This window comes from Stegodyphus dumicola, chromosome X1 (assembly GCF_044657685.1).
Source record: "Stegodyphus dumicola isolate Sdum_Otavi_A_Nest chromosome X1, ASM4465768v1".
Classification (NCBI taxonomy): domain Eukaryota; kingdom Metazoa; phylum Arthropoda; class Arachnida; order Araneae; family Eresidae; genus Stegodyphus; species Stegodyphus dumicola.
The window spans coordinates 98,136,400-98,158,590 of NC_140780.1; the positions used below are offsets into that span (position 1 = coordinate 98,136,400).

The 22,191-nt window shown below is 32.6% G+C and overlaps 1 protein-coding gene across 1 annotated transcript in view; it reads left to right on the forward strand.

The window, feature by feature from the left end:
• Positions 1-21,519, forward strand: part of LOC118183902 (peripheral plasma membrane protein CASK-like) — a 367,998-nt gene extending 346,479 nt beyond the window's left edge. Inside the window, exons 21-22 of the mRNA XM_085807886.1 lie at positions 8,250-8,330; positions 18,504-21,519. Of these exons, the coding sequence (XP_085664012.1) occupies positions 8,250-8,330; positions 18,504-18,683 (261 nt within the window). The 3' untranslated portion in view covers positions 18,684-21,519. The remainder of the gene's footprint in view (positions 1-8,249; positions 8,331-18,503) is intronic.
• The last annotated feature ends 672 nt before the right edge of the window (positions 21,520-22,191 follow it).

A 22,191-nucleotide genomic window follows, 5' to 3' on the forward strand; every position in this document is an offset into this window, starting at 1 on the left:
AGAATCTTGGATAGTCATCAGAGATGTATCTTTACTGCGAAATTATCGCACGACTGTAATTCAATATCAATAACAGATCGCGCGATTGAAAAACATTTTCTGTCCTGTAATTAGAGGAAAAAAATTTTCCTTATGAGGTATTTCTCCCGCTCTCCTAGCGTGCCTTCGTGGTGTAATAGTTCTGCACGCTGGGCCGGTATTTCAGAGGTCCGTGGTTCGATTCACGGCGAAGGCGGTTGCTAATTTTTCATCTCTACGGCTTCCCAAAAAATCCTAATGTCTCTACAGTGGCGCCCGAACTAAAAAGGTGTTGGATGAGGTATATCCACACCCAGGATTTAGTGATTGGATCCCCTTAAAAAAAATGTTGGCCTTTAAAAAGAGAAGTAATATAAGGTATTTCTCCCGCTTTCCTAGCGTGTCTTCGGCCCACCAGCGGCCGAGCGGTAAAGTCGCTGAACCCTGGTAGTGCGATCCGAGGTTCGAATCCCGCGAACGGGCTGGCTGCATGGGTGTTTTCGTGGCTTTCCCCACGTGTAACGTGTATACGAGCCAGTTTCCCTTAGAAAGTCCTCCACGAAGACATCCCTCCCCATAGGCAGATAGCCCTAGTGTGCTTTGGCATAATTAAATACACCACCACCACACCTAGCGTGTCTTCATGGTGTAGTGGTTCTGCACACTGGGCCGGTATTCCAGAGGTCCGTCCTTCGATTCCCGGCGAAGGCAGTTGCTAATTTTTCATGTTTCCTGCTTCCAAAAAAATACCTAATGTCTCTATACCCAAATTTAAAAAAAAAAATTCGTTTCCGTAATTAAATATATCTATATTTAATTTTACCTATATTTGTAGTAGGGTTTGTAATCTGTAAGTAATTATACATGTAATTTATACATTTTTTATAAAAAAAAATATATGTTATCTAGAATTTTGCAAATATTCTAGAAAATGCTAATCCATTGAAAAAAATCTTTTCCATGACTAAATAAATTTTTAAAAACGTCAGAAAAATAGCAGTTAAAATTAATAACAAAATAACAAGAATAAATCATCAATCATATCAATATTTTTAATGTACAGCATTTAGAAACAACTTAGTAAAATACATATGAAAAATAAAATAATGTGCAAGTTTCAGATGTGCAATGTCAAAAAATTAAAACTGGTAAATTTGAGAACAAAATATCCTCAAAATGTTTGACAACGAAAGTCCTCCGGACAATGCAGAATGAATGTCCTCAGGATGTGAAATTGATAAACTCCTCAGGACATCTGAGAATCAACATCTTCAGGACATCCTGTCATATCCCGGGACATAGCGACTTAAATAAGACATCCTCAGGATGTTAAATTACGATCTCCTCAGGACATCTGAGAATCAACATCCTTAGGACATCCTAAGTATGTCCCGGGATATTGCGACTTAAATAGGACATCCTGAGGATGTTTTGTGCTATGGGGGCAGTCATGTGCCCTGACACAGTTATCATGGGGCTAGCAGAGAACCACGATATGGCTGCCCAAACCATAACAGAATCCCCGCCATGTTTCACTCTTGGCAACAAGCAATCTGTATTATAGGCTTGAGATGGCGTTCTCCAGACATAAACTCGGCCAGAAGTGGGAAACAGTGTGGAAGAAGACTCATCAGACCATATTACTCGCTTCCACTGCTCTATAGTTCAGGCTTTATGACTTAAACACCACCTTTTCCTGTTACGGGCATTAGCATAACTGATGAGTGGCTTCTCAATTGCAGCACGGCCAGCAATTCCCTGTTTATGAAGCTCCCTTCTAATTGTTTTGGTACTCACTGGGTTCGGTAACACAACATTCATTTCAGCAGTAACTTTTGCAGCTGTGGTCTTCTTATTTTTCGTCACAATTGCCCTTAATGATCGTCTGTCACGATCACTCAGGACACACTTTCGTCCGCGCTGTGATTTAGCAGATGATGTTTTTCCGCTTTTCAAATATGCGGAATAAATCTTCGATACAGTACCTCTTGAAACGCTAAACACCTCGGCTATCTTGCTTATGGAAGCACCTACCATACGTGCTCCAACAATTTGCCCACGTTCAATGTCTGTTAACTCTGACATAATGCAATGACAACCTCACATAACAGTACTCCGACAACAACTGAACTGTTTAGCACATTTACGAAGTTGTATAGGGGGCGTCAGTAGTCAAAAACGCCAGTGCCACCTACATATTTCATTAAAATCAATCTTTCTTTTCAAACATGCATTTCACAAGGTGTTTCTATATTTTTGTCCATCCACTGTATGTCATATATCGTCTGAAGGATGGTGAAATTTTATTGTGTCAGTTTTTTTGCATGTGTGCCGAAGTCAGTTACAGGCTTCGTGCATTCTGTCTGCTATACAATATGCTGCAGCTGCTGTTCCGTACTGAAGTTCTTGTAATGTAAAGCACATGCATATCATTTCTTCGATTGATTTTCAGAAAATCGTTCACAAGGGAGTAGGATGGTAACCAAGAGCACATTATGCAGTAATCTTACAGACTTCCAACTAATACATTGTTGAGAAGCTTCTAATTTTAAATAACATAATGAATGTAATTCAAAATAATAATCCTGAGTTGCACTTTCACTATTCTTCATTAGTTCAGTATAATTGAAACACCATTTGTATAACTGCATTCCAACACATTCTAGAAAGCAGATTAACTGTGTCTGCTACTCCTTGGCTTCTTGCAGTGTATTACTTTCAGTGATAATGTCAACTATGTTACAGTTCCTCAGTATAGGTCATGAGACACAAGGATGTTAAGTCATTTCATCCACTGGTAACTGCTTCAATACCCTTGTTGCAATGATTGGTGCACTTGCTGTTTTGTATGTAGCAGTCTTTAAACAATAAACCTGCAAAGAACTACCAATTGATTCTTTCCATAATATCAACTGCAGATTTCTTTGAGCTGGTCCATTAAATATTTGTCTGTATACCTTCTGAACATCAGCTCATAGAGTATATATGTACTTTTGAAATCTAATAATAATAGAAAATAAATCTTGTATTATTCTTCTTTTCATTAATACTGAATTAAGTTTTCTATTATTAGTAGCTGCTGATACATTAAATATAGTGCAAAACATGGTAGAGGTTTTCTCTAGATGATAAATTCTATGATGACTGAGATAATTGTATGTCAATGATTTGATAAAATTCATATACAAAGTTTTCGTATTCAAATCGCCTTCTAGTCAGTTCCATACTTCATGTAACCTTTTCTGAGCAAGTTTTTTAAATTTGCCTATTTCCATACCTTCCATAATGGGTAACTAAACTACATATCTTCCATCATTTTGTAATTAGTGAGTGTGCTTGATTGTTCTTCACAGTATTTTTCTTCTCCACTTAAAAAAAATCTTTAACTTCCCAATATATTTTCAAAATGTTGTTCACCTGTTCTTCACTGTTCCGAACTAAACCATGATAATTTACTTTTGAGTTACTCTTGTATAAACATATGCGATATATCCAAAAACTGTTTCTCGTAATATCAACAGTTTATGTTCAGATTGAAATTTTCCTAATTTTAAAATCTCAAAGAGCAATTTGGCCCTTAGTAACATGCCTATTTTATTAGGAGTTCCAGACTGGGATCAAGTAATTTAATGCCATTGGGAATATTTAATGACATCACATCTAAACTCTTTGACGGTGTTACATTGATGATTTTAGAAATAACAAAACAGTTAATTGATCTTGCATATGTTAAATCCTTATTCGAAATATGTACATATAGTTGATAATTAATATTTATAACGTTCTCATTTACTCTGCATACCTGATGCATAAATTCTTTCCTTATATTTAACAAATTTGCAACTCAGTCTGTTAAGAAACAGGGTATGCTGCCATTATCAAGAATGGTGTTAACTGGAGTTTATTCTTTACCCTTCTGAATTACAGATGTATACTACTGCAGTTGTTAATAACACATTTTTTGTCAAAAGACAACTTGACTGATTTTTATGAGAACCATCTGGGTTTTTGTTAATAATCTCATTGCTCGATGTTTCTGTTTCTGTTTTATCTAACTTTGATCGATGGTGTCATTGTTGAGTAAGTGATGAATTAATTAATGATGTTTTTATGGCATTTGGAACATATGAACTTAGAATTACATTTTGCAATTAAATGTTCCTTACTAAGACAGTTTAAACTCAATTTTTTGTTTTTAACTATTTCATATCTTTGATTTGGATTTAATTTTAAGAATGAGTCACATTTCACATTAATGTGACTCATTCTTAAAATTATTACTTTTACATACTGTACAAGTCGGAGCACTGTCAGTTTTAGCCATCAGAGCCTTTGATTTTTAACTTTTTTCTAACTAGTATTTCTGACATCTTTTCTCTAAAAACGAAATTAATTCATTAAACATATTAACCTCTGTAGCCTTAATGCTTATTTCGCATTTTTATGCATTTCATAATCTGGCATCTGAAGAATAATATTTAATAACAGAATGTCTGCTAATTTATTTTTCTGATTCTAAAGCATTCAAAGTTGTTACATTTTCAGTAACATTATCTATTACATTTCTTATCCCCTTCGACAATTCAAAAGTTAAATTCCGTAAACCCATCCTATGTGACTTTATATGTGTCTCGACTAAAATTCTTTTATTTTCATACCTATCTTGAAAAGCTTTAAATAAAGAATTAGAAGTATCAACAGTTTCAGGATTTTTTTTGCTTCATCAATTAATGCATGCTTTAACCCTTTCGGGCCGGGCATCCCATCCACGCATCACTAGAGATTGCATTCAGAGGACAGGCGATGCATATATGCATTTTAAGCTGGAATGTTTTTCTGAAGACCACTAAATGCCATCCTGTGTCCATTACTTTTGAAGTGAACACAGTTTTAGGTTCCTGATCTTGACTTTGGTATTTTACTCATCAAGTGTTGCTAGGGTGGGGGGGAGAGGATAGCATAAACAGAGGTGGACTCTTTAAATCGCCACATTCACATGTCTGATTTATATCAAATTCCTTTTTTATTCTATTTTTCTCCCACTACTATGTATAGTCTGTTAGAGTTAATATGTGGAGCTCTGTTATGTTTTGTATTGCCTTCAGATATATTTCGGGTTCTTCTCTTTCTATCTCGGAAAGACTCACCTCCAGTCTATAGTCTATTATCGCATGAAGGAGCTAATTATCAGAGGAAGAATACACTCTTATGGTTAGTGAACCATTTACTAACATGGATAAGAGTGATGATTTGTTTTCTAAACAGTTAGAAAGTGATACTTTTTCTAAGAGAAAGTGATACTTCTCTGTGCTTTGAAATTTACCACATTGTCTTCATTTAAAATTTTATTTCTTCCTGTAAATAGTCTTCATTGTGTTGTTTTATTAATTTTAAACTTTATTGATGGATTTTATCAATTAAAACTTTAGAATAATTAAAATAACGCTTCCAAAAATTATTTTACAAGATAAGCAATTTTTTAAATATATTTTCATGTAAAATAAAGAAAAAAGGTTATTAAATGCTAATTTTAACATACATAAGAGCTAATGTAATAATCTAAAATGAGACCAAAAATTACGATGCTAGAAATGAAACTTTTTTTCTGACTTTTTTTTTATAAAATTAGGCTTAGCGATGCAAAAGCTCCATCCTGTATGGTGACTTCCTTCTTCTGTCCCGCAAGAGTGTCTTAAATAAAGGTGCGTCATTGCAAAATGGTTAAATAATACAACTTCTAAACTTCTCTTAACCTCTTCGTCGTCCGTAACGCATCAAGCGTGTTCAAGTGAAACTTTTGCAGGGCGGCTGTAACGTGCTTCAAGCGTTCTTCTACATTTTAAAACTTTTAAATGTTTAAAACGCTTTCTAAATGTTTACTTGTTTGAGTTTTATTTTATTTTATTTTTTTATTTTTATTTTTTTTTTTTTTTTTTTTTTTTTTTGTTGTTGTAATACCTCTTAGAAGGCAGTACTAATCAAGCATTATATTTCTAATGGAATTTCCCCCAGGTTTTATGAATATTCATGCCATTTTACATAAGATACAAGGCAGTAAGAGATCTTCAACGTCTACTCAACAGAAAAAGAGTAAAAATGAGGTTGTGGATTGGAAAGACAAGAAGGATATACGTTTGATGAGTACAGTCCATAATAACTCTATGATTGATGTTGAAACACAGAAAAGAATTGTAAAATAACCAATAATTGTAAAAAATTACAACAACAAAATGGGAGGAGTGGACTGCCTGGATCAGATGTTATCAAATTAATCCTGCTGTTAGAAATAAGCAGATATTATTACTTTTCCATTATGCTTTATTTCCTTATAATTGTACTTAACCCTCTGAGCATTACAGGATTTTAGATCTGTCATGAAAACCGGTATTTAAACAGCATTTATTAATTGAATTTGCATAATTACTTATTTTAGTCTGTATTTTCGCAAACTTTACATTCATTAAGATGATATTTGCATTATTAAAGAAAGTAAGAAAGCAGAATATCTTAAAGTAATGCCAAGTAGCAAAACTTCTGATGACCGGATAAAGCCAGTCATAACGCTCAGAGTGTTAATATTCATTTACATTCATCCACTGTGAAAGTTATCTATGTACAGAGAGAACAGCATTACACTCTACGAAAAACAAAGGGCCACTGGGGAGAAATTTTCGTGAACAGGAGAGGACAGCGAAAGGGTTAACTGGTTATTATTTACAATAATGTTTTTGAATTGCAACTTAAAATTATTTCATTTGATATATTTACCAGCAAATTTAGGAACTTGTAATTCTGGCAAACATATTTGTACTTAAAATCAAATTTATTACACACACTCTCATGTTCAAAATGTACAACATGTGATAGAATTTCCATTATTCTTATCTTGCCAACTTTGGTTCTTTCTTCCATTTCGACGATTTCTTCATTGATGGCTGTGACATCTTCTTTTACATCAATATTTTCGAAATATCTGTTTCTTAAGTTTCTGATGTCCATTTGAATACTTTGAAGCAAATATAATTTTTTTGAATTTCATTTTATTCGCATTACCATTATATTCTTTAACTACATTTTCTGATTAAAAACATTAAATGTGTTTCATTAAACAGCATTAAATGTGTTTCACATTTAGTGCTGTTTTATTTCTAGCCAGCGTCCACATTTTTTCTCTATCCTGCCTAAGGACCAATGTACTGTATTTCTATAATTCTGAACTAAATGACTACGCTATATAGAAAGAGAACTAACAACTTTTTTATGGTAATTACTTCATTCAGTACTAATGTATTAGTCTCCTTGGTCGAAACCAGTGGCCAAATAAGTCTTTCTTTTTACAATAGGTGACACTGTATTCTAACACTTGTTTTATTTTGAAATTCTATTCTATCCTGTCAGAAAATTCACTATTAATTTTGATGTATGGAGCTAAAAATAACTAACGCATCAAGTTTTAAAAACAAAAATCAAATGATTTCAGAAATGCTCAAAACTCTATAGCAAAATTTGTTTTCTCTCACATGAACGGCTTACTTTTCTCATCTTTAACAGTGTTATCTGATTGGCCAGTTTTAGCAAAACTTCCAGAACTCTTGAATGAAGAGTGCTTACAGTAGGAATCAGCATAGCATTAGCAATCTTTCGTTATTGTTATGACCCTGTAAATTAGTGATCACTAAGTAAAAAATGCTATTTAATATATGTATCATGAAGTGAGCTCTTGTTGAGGTCAGAATTCAAGCATAAATTTTATTAAGTTCTGGAAGAGTCAGCTGTATTATATTATATATGTTTTAGATAAACAGCAAAGAAAACAAAACAGCAAAAAATCATTGCAAAGAATTTTTGAAAGAGTGTAATTTTTGTAAAGGTTATTTGTGACTTTTATATTGCATAGTTTTAAATGAAAACCAGTGGCAGTTTAAGAAAGTATACCTTAATAATTAATTATAACAGGAAAATGACTGAGAATTGAAATAATTATTTTGGGGGAGACTTATCACGTCAAATCAGTGGGGAGAGGCTGAATCACAGACAGATAGAATCTGATGTACTTAAGTAAGAAATTAAGTTGCGAATAAAATATTTTACATTTTTAACAGTTTGTTGAAATTTTATGTTCTGTTTAATTATATTTCACTGCCCTCTGTCCATGGTAATGCCAGTGAAATATAATCATATAGAAGTAGTTTTAAGTTCTAATTATATATAAATTTTATTTTTATCTTTAGGCTTTAAAGATTCTTAGGACTGCTGAATATGCACCGTTTGTTGTTTTTATTGCTGCTCCTACCCTTGCTAATATTAGAGATGTAAGTGTAATCTTTGTTTTGAAAATAACTCTTTATATTTTTGTCTTAACATTGACTGAAAATTATGCCTTCATAATTGTATTTTTGTTCAGAATTATTTTCATCGGCTGCTCAACTTAATCATAAAAGATTTAGTTTTAAGGAATTGTATAAATATATTGGGAGGCAAAATTGTATTTCTCTGGCAGAAAAGAGAAATTGCATGACTTTAATGGAACATTTCAGCCTCTTCAAACGTGTAAATATTAGATGATTGAAAGCATTTTGTCTATATTTAAAAATAAAGCACTAAAAATCATAGCTGAAGGAACTCCTAACTCTTTTTTTTTAAGTGTGATATAGTCACGGTCATAAATTTCTGTAATTTTATTTGCATTGATGTACTTTTTTGTGGACTCCACATAAAAATACAAGAATGGTGTTCACAGCTAGGTAAATCATAAAAGATAAAGTTGAAATCTACTTAACCATTATCTGTGGTGAATCTCTGGAACCCACATTCCAAATCCACATCTCAAATGTTTTTTTCTTGTGATTCCAACATTCACTTTTCAAAATTAATGCAGAATAATATGATGCAAGTGTAACTTTACGTTCTTCATTTTTACAAAGACCTATCACATGCAAATGAACTTCAGTCAGTGAAGTTTTTCTCAAAAATGACTCATCATGCTTATACCTATTTATGAGTATATTGTGGTGTTGCCAGCTTGTGCCTGGTATTCTCTCACTTCTAAAAACCGAGCATAAACGTTTGCAGTCATCAAATAATTTTTGCCTGATACCCAAGGTCCCTTTGGTGACAACTCAATTAGGTGTACAAAAAATATGTATGTTAACAAACAGTTATGATATTCTTCACTTTAAAAATTGCAATTTTCTCCTGTGTTTTTCATCTGATATCCCTCTTTAGTGCCAACGTGCATTGCAGTCTTGCACGTCATTGTCCCTGAATCCTGTTTTCCATAGCTATCTGGGCGGAAACACTTCCAGTAATTTTTTGCGATGAGGACCAAGATTATTCAGGAAGAAAACTAGACCAGATGCCAGAAACTGTATCTTAGCGTTCATATTACTAAAAAATTCTTTATATAACAGTAATAGTTCATTTACAATATAGAGCTTTGCAATCTCCTGCATTCAGTTGGCAGTGACATACTTGTGTTTTTCTAGTCTGTGAATCAGTAATTGTGGATTCGAAAATGATTTTCAAAAAGTAAGCGCACCAGCGATAGAGTGGGTAAGTCTGCTGCACAACGATAGTTTTATCAGTCTTCAAATCCTGGCAAATGAGCTAATTGCTTGGCTATTTTCTTTCTTTTCCGTATGTATGATGTAAACATGAATTGGCTTTCCTCTGACAGTCTTTCATAAAAGCTTGTATGCTTAAACAGGTAACTGTTACTTATACTGCCATTATCAACAATACTACTTGTGCAGAATTCATGCCACTGCAGTAAAATTCAAATTTGCCAGTGTATCATAAAGAAATTTTTATTTGGTATCTCAAAATTTCCATGTGAAATAACTCTCAATTAAAAAATGTTGGAAAGGAATTGTGGTTAATAAATTACGTATCAAAATGTGCAAAAATCTGCAAATTGTCTGGAAATTTTGTCTGGCAAATTTGGAAAATTCCATTACTGTTAGTAAACACTCTGCAGGAAGCCTTTTTGAAGTGCCTATTATTTTCAATTAGCGCATTTGCTGTCTTGACAAAATAAAAAGTACTGCAACTTAAATTCATTGCAAGCATCATGTGCAAACAGTCCAACCAAAATAGATACAGTTATAAAATACAGTTATATCTTGAACAAGTTCACAACTCTCTGCCTAGTGTAAATTAATAATAGATTACAGAAAATTTTTCCTACCACTTCAACAGCTTGTTTTAATTGTAAGATGGGCTATTTGGAATAAAACAAAACATGAGGGCTGCCTGTCTAATGGGAGAACTCCTTCCGTAAGGCGTTTTAAAGGAAACTATCTTGAATTCATGTTATACATTTAGCTGTAAGATTATATTCTATCTCTAATTTCTCGGTGAATAATTCTTAAGCTGATAGGCCTGTCGAGACTGCTTAGCTTAAAATTGTTTCAGGTTTTGAAATGTCTGCATTCTAAACTCATATTGCAGTTTCTTTTTAATTTCATGTTTTGTTTTCTGTCCAGTCTGTCATAAAAACGTTTTGAAATTTTAATGGTAAACCCTTAAAGGTGTTTGATTGTAATCTGAAATTTTTGAATTGCAGATTTTTTTAAAATTTTTCTTTGTACAATGTAATCTTCAGCTTTGTTATTTTTAATTTACCGTATATACTCGCGTATAAGTCGACCCCCCCCCCCAATTCGACATAAAAAATTCGTAGAAAATAAGAAACCCGCGTATAAGTCGACCCCCCTCCCCCCCCCACACACACACTTCCGAAATCGGTCGAGAAACTTCGAAAACAATTTTTTAAGTACTACATTTATTCAAAATCATCTGAGAAAAAAAGTAAATATACGATTAAAAAAACCTTGGTAAATAAACAAAATCAAACTCCTTCAACGTCCGATTCATGGTCAGATTTGCCAAACATTTCACACAATTCTTCTGCGTCATTGGCTTGTCATCACACATATTTTCAGTCTCGAACTCTGTATTGTTACAATCACTACTAGAGCCTTCGTCGCCATTTTCACTTTCAAAAACAGCATCATCTTCCGTTCCGTCTAGTTCATTGCTAATACAACATTTTTTAAATGATTTTATAATCATTTCAGAGGGTATTTCATTCCAAGCATCTTTAAGCCACTGACCAATTAATGTAATATCGGGCTTTTTAATGTTGCCTCCCTTTGTAAATGTTGTAAATTTTGACGTGTACGCCTGTTAACAAAAGTATTTCATGAATGAACAATAACTATTATAAAGACTTATACGTACATAAAAACTATCTGCGTTAAAACTATGTACGTAAAAACTATCTGCATTTCTCTTTTCTTGGCGTAACTTTTTTATTGCTCGATATTGATTGGTTCTTCAGGGGCCGAAAATTCTTTGGTTTAATCGAAATACTCTAGTTAAGGTATGAAACTCTGTGATTAGTTCGTCAGATAATTTAAGTCATGAAATTACTTCAAGTAAGTGACTTATTTGATAAGTCGTCCAATTTGAGTGCGGGAAGAAAACAACTGCATTATATAAAGATATTTTTGAACTTCCGATTCTTTTAATTTTTTATGGCCCCGCGTATAAGTCGACCCCCCCCCACACACTTTAAAGTCTCTTTTTTGTCCAAAATATCTCGACTTATGTGCGGGTATATACAGTAATACGGTGGATGGACAAAAATATGGAAACACCTTGTGAAATGCATGTTTGAAAAGAAAGATTGATTTTAATGAAATATGTATGTGGCACTGGTATTTTTTACTACTGACGCCACCTATACAACTTCGTAAATGTGCTAAACAGTTCAGTTGTTGTCAGAGTACTGTTATGTGAGGTTGTCATTGCATTATGTCAGAGTTAACAGACTTCGTACGTGGGCAAATTGTTGGAGCACGTATGGTAGGTGCTTCCGTAAGCAAGGTAGCCGAGGTGTTTAGTGTTTCAAGAGGTACTGTATCGAAGATTTATTCCGCATATTTGAAAAGCGGAAAAACATCATCTGCTAAATCACAGCGCGGACGAAAGTGTGTCCTGAGTGATCGTGACAGACGATCATTAAGGGCAATTGTGATGAAAAATAAGAAGACCACAGCTGCAAAAGTTACTGCTGAAATGAATGTTGTGTTACTGAACCCTGTGAGTACCAAAACAATTAGAAGGGAGCTTCATAAACAGGGAATTGCTGGCCGTGCTGCAATTGAGAAGCCACTCATCAGTGATGCTAATGCCCGTAACAGGAAAAGGTGGTGTTTAAGTCATAAAGCCTGGACTATAGAGCAGTGGAAGCGAGTAATATGGTCTGACGAGTCTTCTTTCACATTGTTTCCCACTTCTGGCCGAGTTTACGTCTGGAGAACGCCATCTCAAGCCTATAATACAGACTGCTTGTTGCCAAGAGTGAAACATGGTGGGGATTCTGTTATAGTTTGGGCAGCCATATCGTGGTTCTCTGCTAGCCGCATGATAACTGTGTCAGGGCACATGGCTGCCAAGACTTATGTGAACATTTTGGCCGATCAAGTTCATCCCATGGTACAAACTTTGTTCCCCGATGGTGATTGTGTCTTCCAAGACGACAAAGCCCCTGTTCACACAGCTCACATTGTCCAGGACTGGTTTACTGAGCACGAGGATGAGTTGTCCCATCTCCTCTGGCCACCACAGTCACCAGACCTGAATATTATCGAACCTTTGTGGTCTACATTGGAACGGAAAGTGTGTTCTCGTTGTCCACCGCCAACATCGTTATCTGAACTTGCCACTGTTTTGCAGGAAGAATGTATAATATTCCCTTGGCAAACATACAGGAACTGTATTTATCCATTCTGAGAAGACTGCAAGCTGTTTTGGATGCCAACGGGTTTCCTACACCATGTTAAGCAAAGAAACATGTTTTTTTAAAGGTGTTTCCATATTTTTGTCCAACCCCTGTATGTTATCCTGGTCAAAGCCAGTGCACTAAATTTTGTTCAGAATGTAATAGAATGAAACTGATTACCAACTAAAGTACCTTGAATAGTGTAAACTATAACAGCGCACAAAAAGATTTGACATTATTATTTGTTTTAATGCTGCAGTTTTTAAATCATCATGTAAGAAAATTAAATTATCAAATATAAATTGAATTCGATCAGTACTCTGAAGCTAAAATTTTTATTTCTGCTTTTAAATCCCTGCTGATGTGATTAGTCATGATACTTGGCACTTCTGCAGAATCAGCATGTTTTTTAAAAAATGGTTGTTTTGTGTCACAGTAGAGCAAGAAGTATAGAATTCCCCTTCCCCCTGAAACCATTTTTTCCTTATTGTGCAATAATTTTCTGTCCAGTGTGTAAGTAGTTAAAATATGTATTTTAATTAAATTTTAAATTTCACTTACTAAATATTTATCAAAACACATATAAAGAATAATAACTCAAGAAAAAAGTCAAATTTAAGTTTTATTTCCTGTTTGTAATCTAAAATTTGGCACCTGCAAGAAATTTTTGTTGGCTGCTCCTAGACTCCAACTGCTATGGATTCTCAGTAGTTTCTGTAGAACTTAAAAATTATGAGCTATGGAAAATGCCAGAAAAAGTGCAGATTCTGTTGAAAGGAGAGCAAAGAAAATTATATGCAAAACGAAATGAAGTTATTTCTCTAGTAATTTGCGAAATGCTTGTGATGTCATGTATGAGCGTTAAGTTGATGGTCTTGCTGAGTTTGAAGAGTAGTCAGTCATAGGTTTTCAGATTCTGACTCATTCAAACATCCTGCGAGTTCCAATTGCTTATATTGTGGCAAGAAAATGTAGCAAATGCTTCTTGCAAGTTGTGATTTCGCTGAAGTCAAGCCAGAAATTTAAAAACTCGTATTTTACAGAATTTTCATACATTAAAGCATATAAAGTTTCAGTAAATTTTGCACTAGTAACAAAGGCTTTTTGGTCATGCATTGCGAAAAAGGTGACTGTAAATAGCATGTATTTTTCCAAAAGGCATTAAGAAATTAGTGTTATAAAATCAAAAGAAATATCAAATTTCTTCGTAAAAATTGGTGAAATGGATTTAATGAAAGCCGAATGCTGTTTAATTCAATTTTTAATTAAATGCAAATTTCTAACTTAAATTTTGGACTATTTGAAGCTTGTTTGCTGATACTCTCAAAAAATACTTCATTCACATGCAACCTGTGAACTTTATTCAATGATTTAAAAAAAAATCGGTGTGTATTTTTATCAAATTTACTTATGAAAATTCTTGAAGCTGATCTCATTGTGAAAGTAAAACATGCAGGCATATGAAAACCATGTAGTAAAAAAATTAAGTTTGCAAAGCGTGATTCTTATAAATATTTACATTCATTATGTGCTAATGAATTATAAGTATAATTGTTGATTTTGTGTATTTATTTATTTATCTAGAATCTCATTTTTTGAAAAATTTATTTATTATTTCCCTATAGAAAACAGAATCCAAAACCCTCAGTGGATTATGATTTATGGATACTAATTTCCTCTACAATTATTTGTGATTTGAAATACATGCATTAGTAATACTATATTAGTAGATTTAGTGATACTTCTGATTGTGTAATAAAATGAAATTTTCTATTTCTGTACGCATATAATTTACAAGTCTTTTTAATTATTCAATTCTGTATATTTTTTGGATTTAAGTTAATTAAATTTTATAGTTAATAAAAAAAATGTGCTTTACGTGCACCAAGCTTGTAAAAATTTTGTTCAGGCTTTGATTATTGATAATTTGCTATAGATTGGAGTCTATAGGTTACTTTTAATTTAGATGTATTAACAGTTAAATATTCAGACTGCCATTTATTTCAAATAATTCCAGCATGTTCAGTTAACCATACAATCTCTTTTAACTAAAATTGAAAATGAGCAAATATGAAAACTTACCAAGTGGGAAAAAATTTGAGAGTAAATAGTGAAACGTAAACTCTTTCTTTTATTTATTAAATTTTCCTTTGACTCATACAAAATGATTAGCTTATGTGTAAATAAACATCTGTATTTCTTATTTCAACTTGACCTTTGGCTGTATTTCAATTCTGATAAAGTTTGTAGCTAAAAAAAAAAAAGTTACTGTGAATTATCTTCATTATCTTATACATACTCATCGGTCATTCTGTTTCTTTTCTTATTTATTCTCAAATGTGAAAAAAGAAAGATGTTGACATATAAATGTAGTCCCAAACAAAGTGATTTTTAAAAAAAAAAATCTTTTAATTGAGAATATTTATTTTTTGACTGTTACAAAGAAATATAAATGAAATCTGTATTTTTAAATGTTTCAATAAGACTTATAACTATAAATTAATTAGCTCCATTTCTTGATTTTTCTGGTGCATTATTAATGTTGATTTTAAATGCTAATAATAATGTAAAATCTGATCCAAGTCAGTGAAGTCTTTAAATCTTTTTTCAAATCCATGTTGTAATTATGTTATATTTTTCTGCTTAATCATGAGAATTTTTCATATGAAATAATAGGCAAGGATTTAAGGTGTAGGAATTGTATAAAAGGTTTTCATTCCATTTGTATTTCTCACAAGTGCTATTTAACTGTGAAAGCTTTAATACAAGCCAATCATAAGTTTATTCTTTCCTTGTAGCTTCTTCATTGATAATATTTAAATTTTCAGCCAAGAAATTCCAAATTGGTTTTCCATGTGTCATAGCGTAGCTCCCCGCCCCCCTTTTTTAGTGTATCCATGTTCTTATTTATCTTGAAACACATCCTTCTTTGTACACTTTTCTTTTCCTTTTTGTTTAAACACATGACCTGCAGTTTCATTTCTTAATTAAAATCGCTTATAATTTTATTTAGACGTTTAATCAGCAAGATGAATTTTCATATAATAGCAACACTCAAAAGTTATGTGCAGTTCTGATATAATGTAGATTTAATAATGGGTGCAAATAAACATGTAAACATGCATAAATAAACATGTATTTTCAAGTCATATTGGTTTTTCTCCATCTGTATAGCAATATTAACTATGCAGTTGTGTATCAATTTAATCAATTCAAGGAAAGTGTATATTAGAAATGTCAGTTCATTAAGAAAAAAACTGGAAATATCTTAACACAGCAGCATGGAACAACTGTGGACTTGTGAACTAAATTTACTGATTATATAGATGCATGAATATCTACTTTAACCACACATTTGGCCTAGCATACAATGACAAAACCGAAACCTCTTCAGTCTGTCTCTTTTTTTCTTTGATAGCAGTCATGTATATGAGCTCAGTCTGTCTCTCTCTAAAACAGTAAGCCAACAAATATATACTTGAAATTTATTCATGAGCCATGTAAAATTGGTTCAGGGTGCAGATTCAGCCTGCTAGCTGCTAGTTTGAGACCACTGAATTAAACAAGCTAATGGCAAGGAAGGAAGTTTTCACCCATTATGCAAATGAATTGCCTTGAAGAGTCGGTGCCAGTTTGCGATGTGTTGTTTTTTGTTCATGACCCATTACATCTGCATGGGACAAATATCATTTTCTTTGAAATATAAATCTTGAAAGTTTTTTAATGATTATGAAGGGAATACGTCATTATCTTTTCAAGTTGATTGTGACTTTATTACATTGAAACCAAAGCTAAAAATATTTTTTGGAGTTTTTCTGATTCTGTATTAGATAATTTAAATTATCTTGAATGAAGACTTGAGGTTTACAGGTAGAGTCACCTGTATGATCATTATGCGACCTGAATTTTGATAGTTTATATACTGCTATTAAAAGGAAAATGTGGTATAAGTAGAACCTCACTCTAATGCACAGACTGACAGATAGCAAACTTGAGTTATTATCCTTGTGTTTTGATTAACTGCTTATTCCCTTTCTTTGTCATACAGAAATAAATCCCATGGATGATCTTTTGATTCATGCTACTCATAAGTATGGCAGAATTCATGAGCTCAAAAACCCTTAAGTGAGCCAGTCAGGTAGCTTACAAATAGCAAATGTGAGGACCTAGGTCTTGAGTGCCCATTTTTAATAAAGTCAATTTTCATAAGTGACCTTTAAACATGAAGGTGCCACTCACATAATGCAAGTTATCCAGATGAGTTACTCTTGCTTGGCATATATTTATTTGCTTGGCATTTTTTATATTTTCATTGACTGAAAGTTTGTATTTGTTCTGCTGTGATTGGTTTGTTCTTTTATAAGGCTGGCATAAATTTCAACAGTTAGAAATACGACCTTCACACATAGTTTGCAAGGATTTCTCTTTAATAGTAAAGCAAAAACATGGATGAATCCATTTTAAAATTTAAGATAGCTTCTTTTCTTAATGTACTGAAAAATTACATTAAAATTCTGATAAGCAGTACATGTGCCAAGAACTGTTCTTTTTTTTTTTTTTTTTTTTTATCATAACTCATTTTAACAAACATATGTAGGTAAAGGAAAGCAAAAGAAATTTTTAGTTGCAAAATTGATTTGAAATTAATTTGTTACATTTTAAATTGTATCTTAGTTTGCCCTCCAGTGTTTAAACCTCTAAAAATATGTGAATATTGTGTGCTTTTTTTTCACATAAATCAGTCACAATGAAAATTAAATATTATGATTTAATATATTATTTCTGTAGTTAAATGTAGTTAAGAGGGCCACTAGTAATGATCAAAGCTAAAAGGTAATATATTTTATGAACTTGCATTTTAGGACATTTGCATTCTCTGTACTTTCTTAACATGAACATTTTTTATCCAGATTTAATCATATAATATAGATGGCGTAGTTTAGTTCATCTGAAGTATTATTCAATTGCAGTTGTACAAAAACACATTTTGCCTTGTGTCTCCTAAATTATGCCACCCAGTGTGGCTACATCAGTTGTGCTGGCTCTGATGCTAGCCCTACATATACATGAAGAAAAGGAATAGGATTATTGATAGTTAATTATTTGGTTAAGCTATTTTTAATGGCATTATTTTTGTTAATTTCTTTATTGCTTCTTTTTAAGCACCCCAGTTCATGTGAAAAGAGATGCCGGACATTATTTAACACGCTGAGTGGTTTGACTGCCTTTTTTCGGTCATGAGATTTCTTTAGCATTTAGTACATATTAGCTTATAAATTAAAATATTATGCTTTCTTTTTTTCTTTAATGATGTAAATCTTAAAAAATAAATAAATAAATAAATAGTCATACAAATTTAGCTATTAAATGCTATTTAAGTACAGGTTTTCTGGAGCAGATTCAAAATGCCATGCCATTCACAGGGTTAACTCTCTCTGTATGGTATATAGTGATTGCAGAATGATCTGACATAAAAATCAGTTCGCTCGTTGAATGCATTGCATCATTAGCAATCAGCCTTTATAACAAGTTTGCTGTGTTGGATGAGTCTGACATAAACAGTAACCTTTTTTATAAAAAAAATTAAATATGAGGAAATTTTTATTACCAAGCTGGACTGTCTTAATCTAGTGGCATCTTGAATATCTATTCTGTTTCAATGTGGGTGCTACACATTTATTTACTTTTTTTCTTGTAGGCTGATGGCAGTCTTGAACGATTGGCAAAAGAAAGTGACCTTCTGCAGCAAGCCTATGGACATTATTTTGATGTTACAATAGTTAATAATGACATTGAAGAAACTATACATGCTTTAGAGAAAGCTATTGAGAATATTAGTACAGTTTCACAATGGGTGCCTGTCAGTTGGGTGTACTGAAAAAAAACCATTATGCAATTTTTTTTTTTTTTTTTTTTTTTTTTTTTTTTTTTTTTTTTTTTTGAAAAATTTGAGTGTTTTCACACAGTTTGGTGTTTCAAAGTTCATCATTTTCATCGTTGGATCATTCATATGAAAAAGAAGAAATGAAATTTGAATATAAAACATGCATGGTTAAGAAATTCAATGCTAAAAAAAATCTTTTGTGTTACTTCACTGACAATTTAAATTGATTATATCAAAATATTTTATATTATGCGTATTAAACATAAAATATATGCTTATTTTATGATTTAATATAGTTCTATAATTCCGTTTGTTCCTTTTGTTTATTTTTGCAAATTAACATAGTTTAAAAGCATTTGGCATCTGTTATTTTTTCATTGCTTCTATTGTACACTTGCCGAAAAAGGTACACCATTTTTTTCCTCATGTAAGATTACGTTAGGTACAAAAACTAGCTTGTTAAACATTTTTTTTTTAAATTCATATTCAGAGGCCATTAAATTCTCTTAAATTGTCACAAAAGTAACAAAAAGGATATGCAATTTAGAAGATACCACCAATCATATAGGGACAGTGTAATACTGTCCCATGCCTTTTCATTCCTTACATCTGGGTGAATAGGGTAATACACCCATTCATGTGATGATGATAAACTCAGTTTGTGCTGAAGTTAATACATGGTGCTCAAATCAAGTCAGATCTCATGAACTGCATTTATCATAGTAAAACATTTTATGTTATTACTGTATGTAAGCATGGTGAGAACAAGTTGCCATTAGATGGTTAAGTTGTAGATTCTGATATTTTTATTTCGTAATTTAGCAAACTTATTAAGATGTCCAATTGTAAAAAGAAATGATGACTTATCTTTTTAGTCATATTTATGCAGCTAAGCTATATTGGAAGGTTTTCCTTTTGAAATGTTTTCTACCAAATGTAAAATGATCTACCTAAAGATGTTATCAGAATATGGAAGATACTTTTCATATTTTAATTCTTATATTTGTTTAAACAAATTTTTAAAGACTCTATAGTTCTGTGATCTTCCGCAAAAGAAAATTGAAACAGATAGTAAATGCATTTTTGGTGTTCACTTGTGTAGCAATAAAACTGTGTGCAGAATTTTATTTTTGTTCAGATGGTATTTTCATAAGCTTATCAACAAACATCTCAGTTGTGAAAATTTTATTAAAACAAGTTTTATTTGAAGAAATTTATAAATATTGTCTGTAGTGTAACAAGTGAAGCATTCCTTTTGTTGCATTTTAAATTGTCGGGCATATTGTGTGTATTTGTAGTTATTTATCTTTGTTCTTTTTAAAAGAGTCATTTAAGAAAGTTTTTAGAAAAAATTATAAAAGGTGTCAAATTATTTTAGTTATATTCATTGTTGTCCAGAATACCTATATCCCCCCTTTTTTTTCATCTTCAGAAATCATAATTTAAAAAGTCCTGCTACTGTTCTCTTCAATTCCTTGCTTTAGTTAACCTCGTAATTTGTTTTGTGATGCTAACAATTTATTAAAAAGTAAACATCAAGTGGATTTATGGTAGTAAGGTAAATGCTATCTGATTTCTCTCTCAGATATTCAGCAGCTGTGTTAGTGCTTTCTTGTCATGATAAATCATCAAACCAGGAAATCCTGATTGTAGTTGCCGTGCTGTTGATATTCGTAACTTCTTTTATCACTTGAATATATACTGGCTTGGTATAATTGCCGTTTGTCCCACTGTGGAAGAGGGTTTTTTGCAATATCCCTATTTTTACTTGGAGGAGTTTCATCTAGAAAACATGATACAATAGACTTGCTTTATTGATTCTGGTTTAAAACCTTAGATCAAATTTCAAACCCAGTTTATATCTTTGATACACTGCATCTTATCTCTGCCTAAAAAGTTTTCAACTCAGACTGCCATTTCTCATGAGGGGCTTATTGCTTATTATTATTTGATCAAAGATGCAGTGGGGAAAAAAAGTTTGCTTCATTGAAATTTAAAGGATGCAATTAAACCTTCCTGATCTTCAAAAATCTCTGTTATATGAAGCTGTGTAGTGTAAAGATATTATTTCACCAATTCTAGGACAGCAGTGGGATTTCAGGCATTACTCAGTTTAATCGTCATAACAATTATTGCAAAATGAGATTGTTCTTGAAATTTTGCAAACCAGTTTAAAGTAGTATCAGAGCATGGTTTTGATGTAAAAAAATAAGAGGAAGATCTAAAGTATTCCTGAGACTTCAGTGCATTTGGGAATCATAAAATAAATAAATGAAATAGGTTAGCCTGAAACGTGCTGCTATATGAATTTGTTATTCCTTAAGTGTAAGCACAGTCCTCTTAATGGCAAACAGAGGTATAACAACTGTATGTTGTGTTGCATTTGGTATTTAAATTTGTTTTGTGATACGGATGAAGTTATATTTGAAAAAAATTCAGCCAAATCTTTTTTTTTAACTTCCTGTATATTTAAAACGGAAGATATTTGTAAAGTTGTAGTACTTATAAAAATACTTTAGTTTGTTTTCATGTAGAATCTTAAGCATAACTCATTAAATACAAATTCGTAATATTTCCAAATTTATTGGATATCATTGCATCATTTTCAGCTTTCTATGTGCACCCCATCACCACCTTCCCCCTTCTTTTTAAAAAATGTGTGTTATGATCTATTCGAAACATATTACATAATAAAATGGGCAATGAGATTTTTGTTTAGAGTTTTCATTGCGTAATATATATAATATATTGTAATATATTATATTTACAGGGAGTTTCATAGATCATGGGACAAACTTGGAGGGGTGGTGGAGCGTTTTAAAACATGCATTTTTTTATAGGAATGCAGGGTCTAAAGTGACGGGTTAAGGCAGGAACGCAAAAAATCGACACGAGAGGAAAATGTGTTTATGTACAAAATCAACGCAAAGGGCTTTGTAGCTATACAGTATTCACAATAAATGTTAGAAATAGCGACAACCAGCAGTAATACATGCTTGGTAACGTAGCAGAAGGGACTGATGAACATTATGAAAAACGACAGGCATTTTGCACGTTTGCAGCCGCAATGGATAGTCGTGCAATGAGATTCTCCAGTGAGTCAACGGGAGTCTCGTAAATGATGCTCTTCAGATGGACCCATAAAAAAAATCCAAACTGGATAAATCTGGCGAACGGGGTGGCCATCGAACGGGTCCACCACGGCCAATCCATCGGCCTGGAAATGCCCCATCCAAGTAATTGCGGACCCACATGTGGTTATGGGCTAGTGCACCATCATGCTGGAACCACATGCGATCATGAATGACAGCCGGAACATCCTGCAGCTATTCTGGTGGCACCTCTTGCAGAAAAATATGATAACATAAGCCATTTGTACATGCAGGTAGGTGTATGGGCCTATGAGGTAGTCGTTAACAATACCTGCCCACGCATTCACAGAGAAACGGGTTTGGAATAAATGTAGATGTGTGCCGTGTGGATTATAAGTTGCCCACACGTG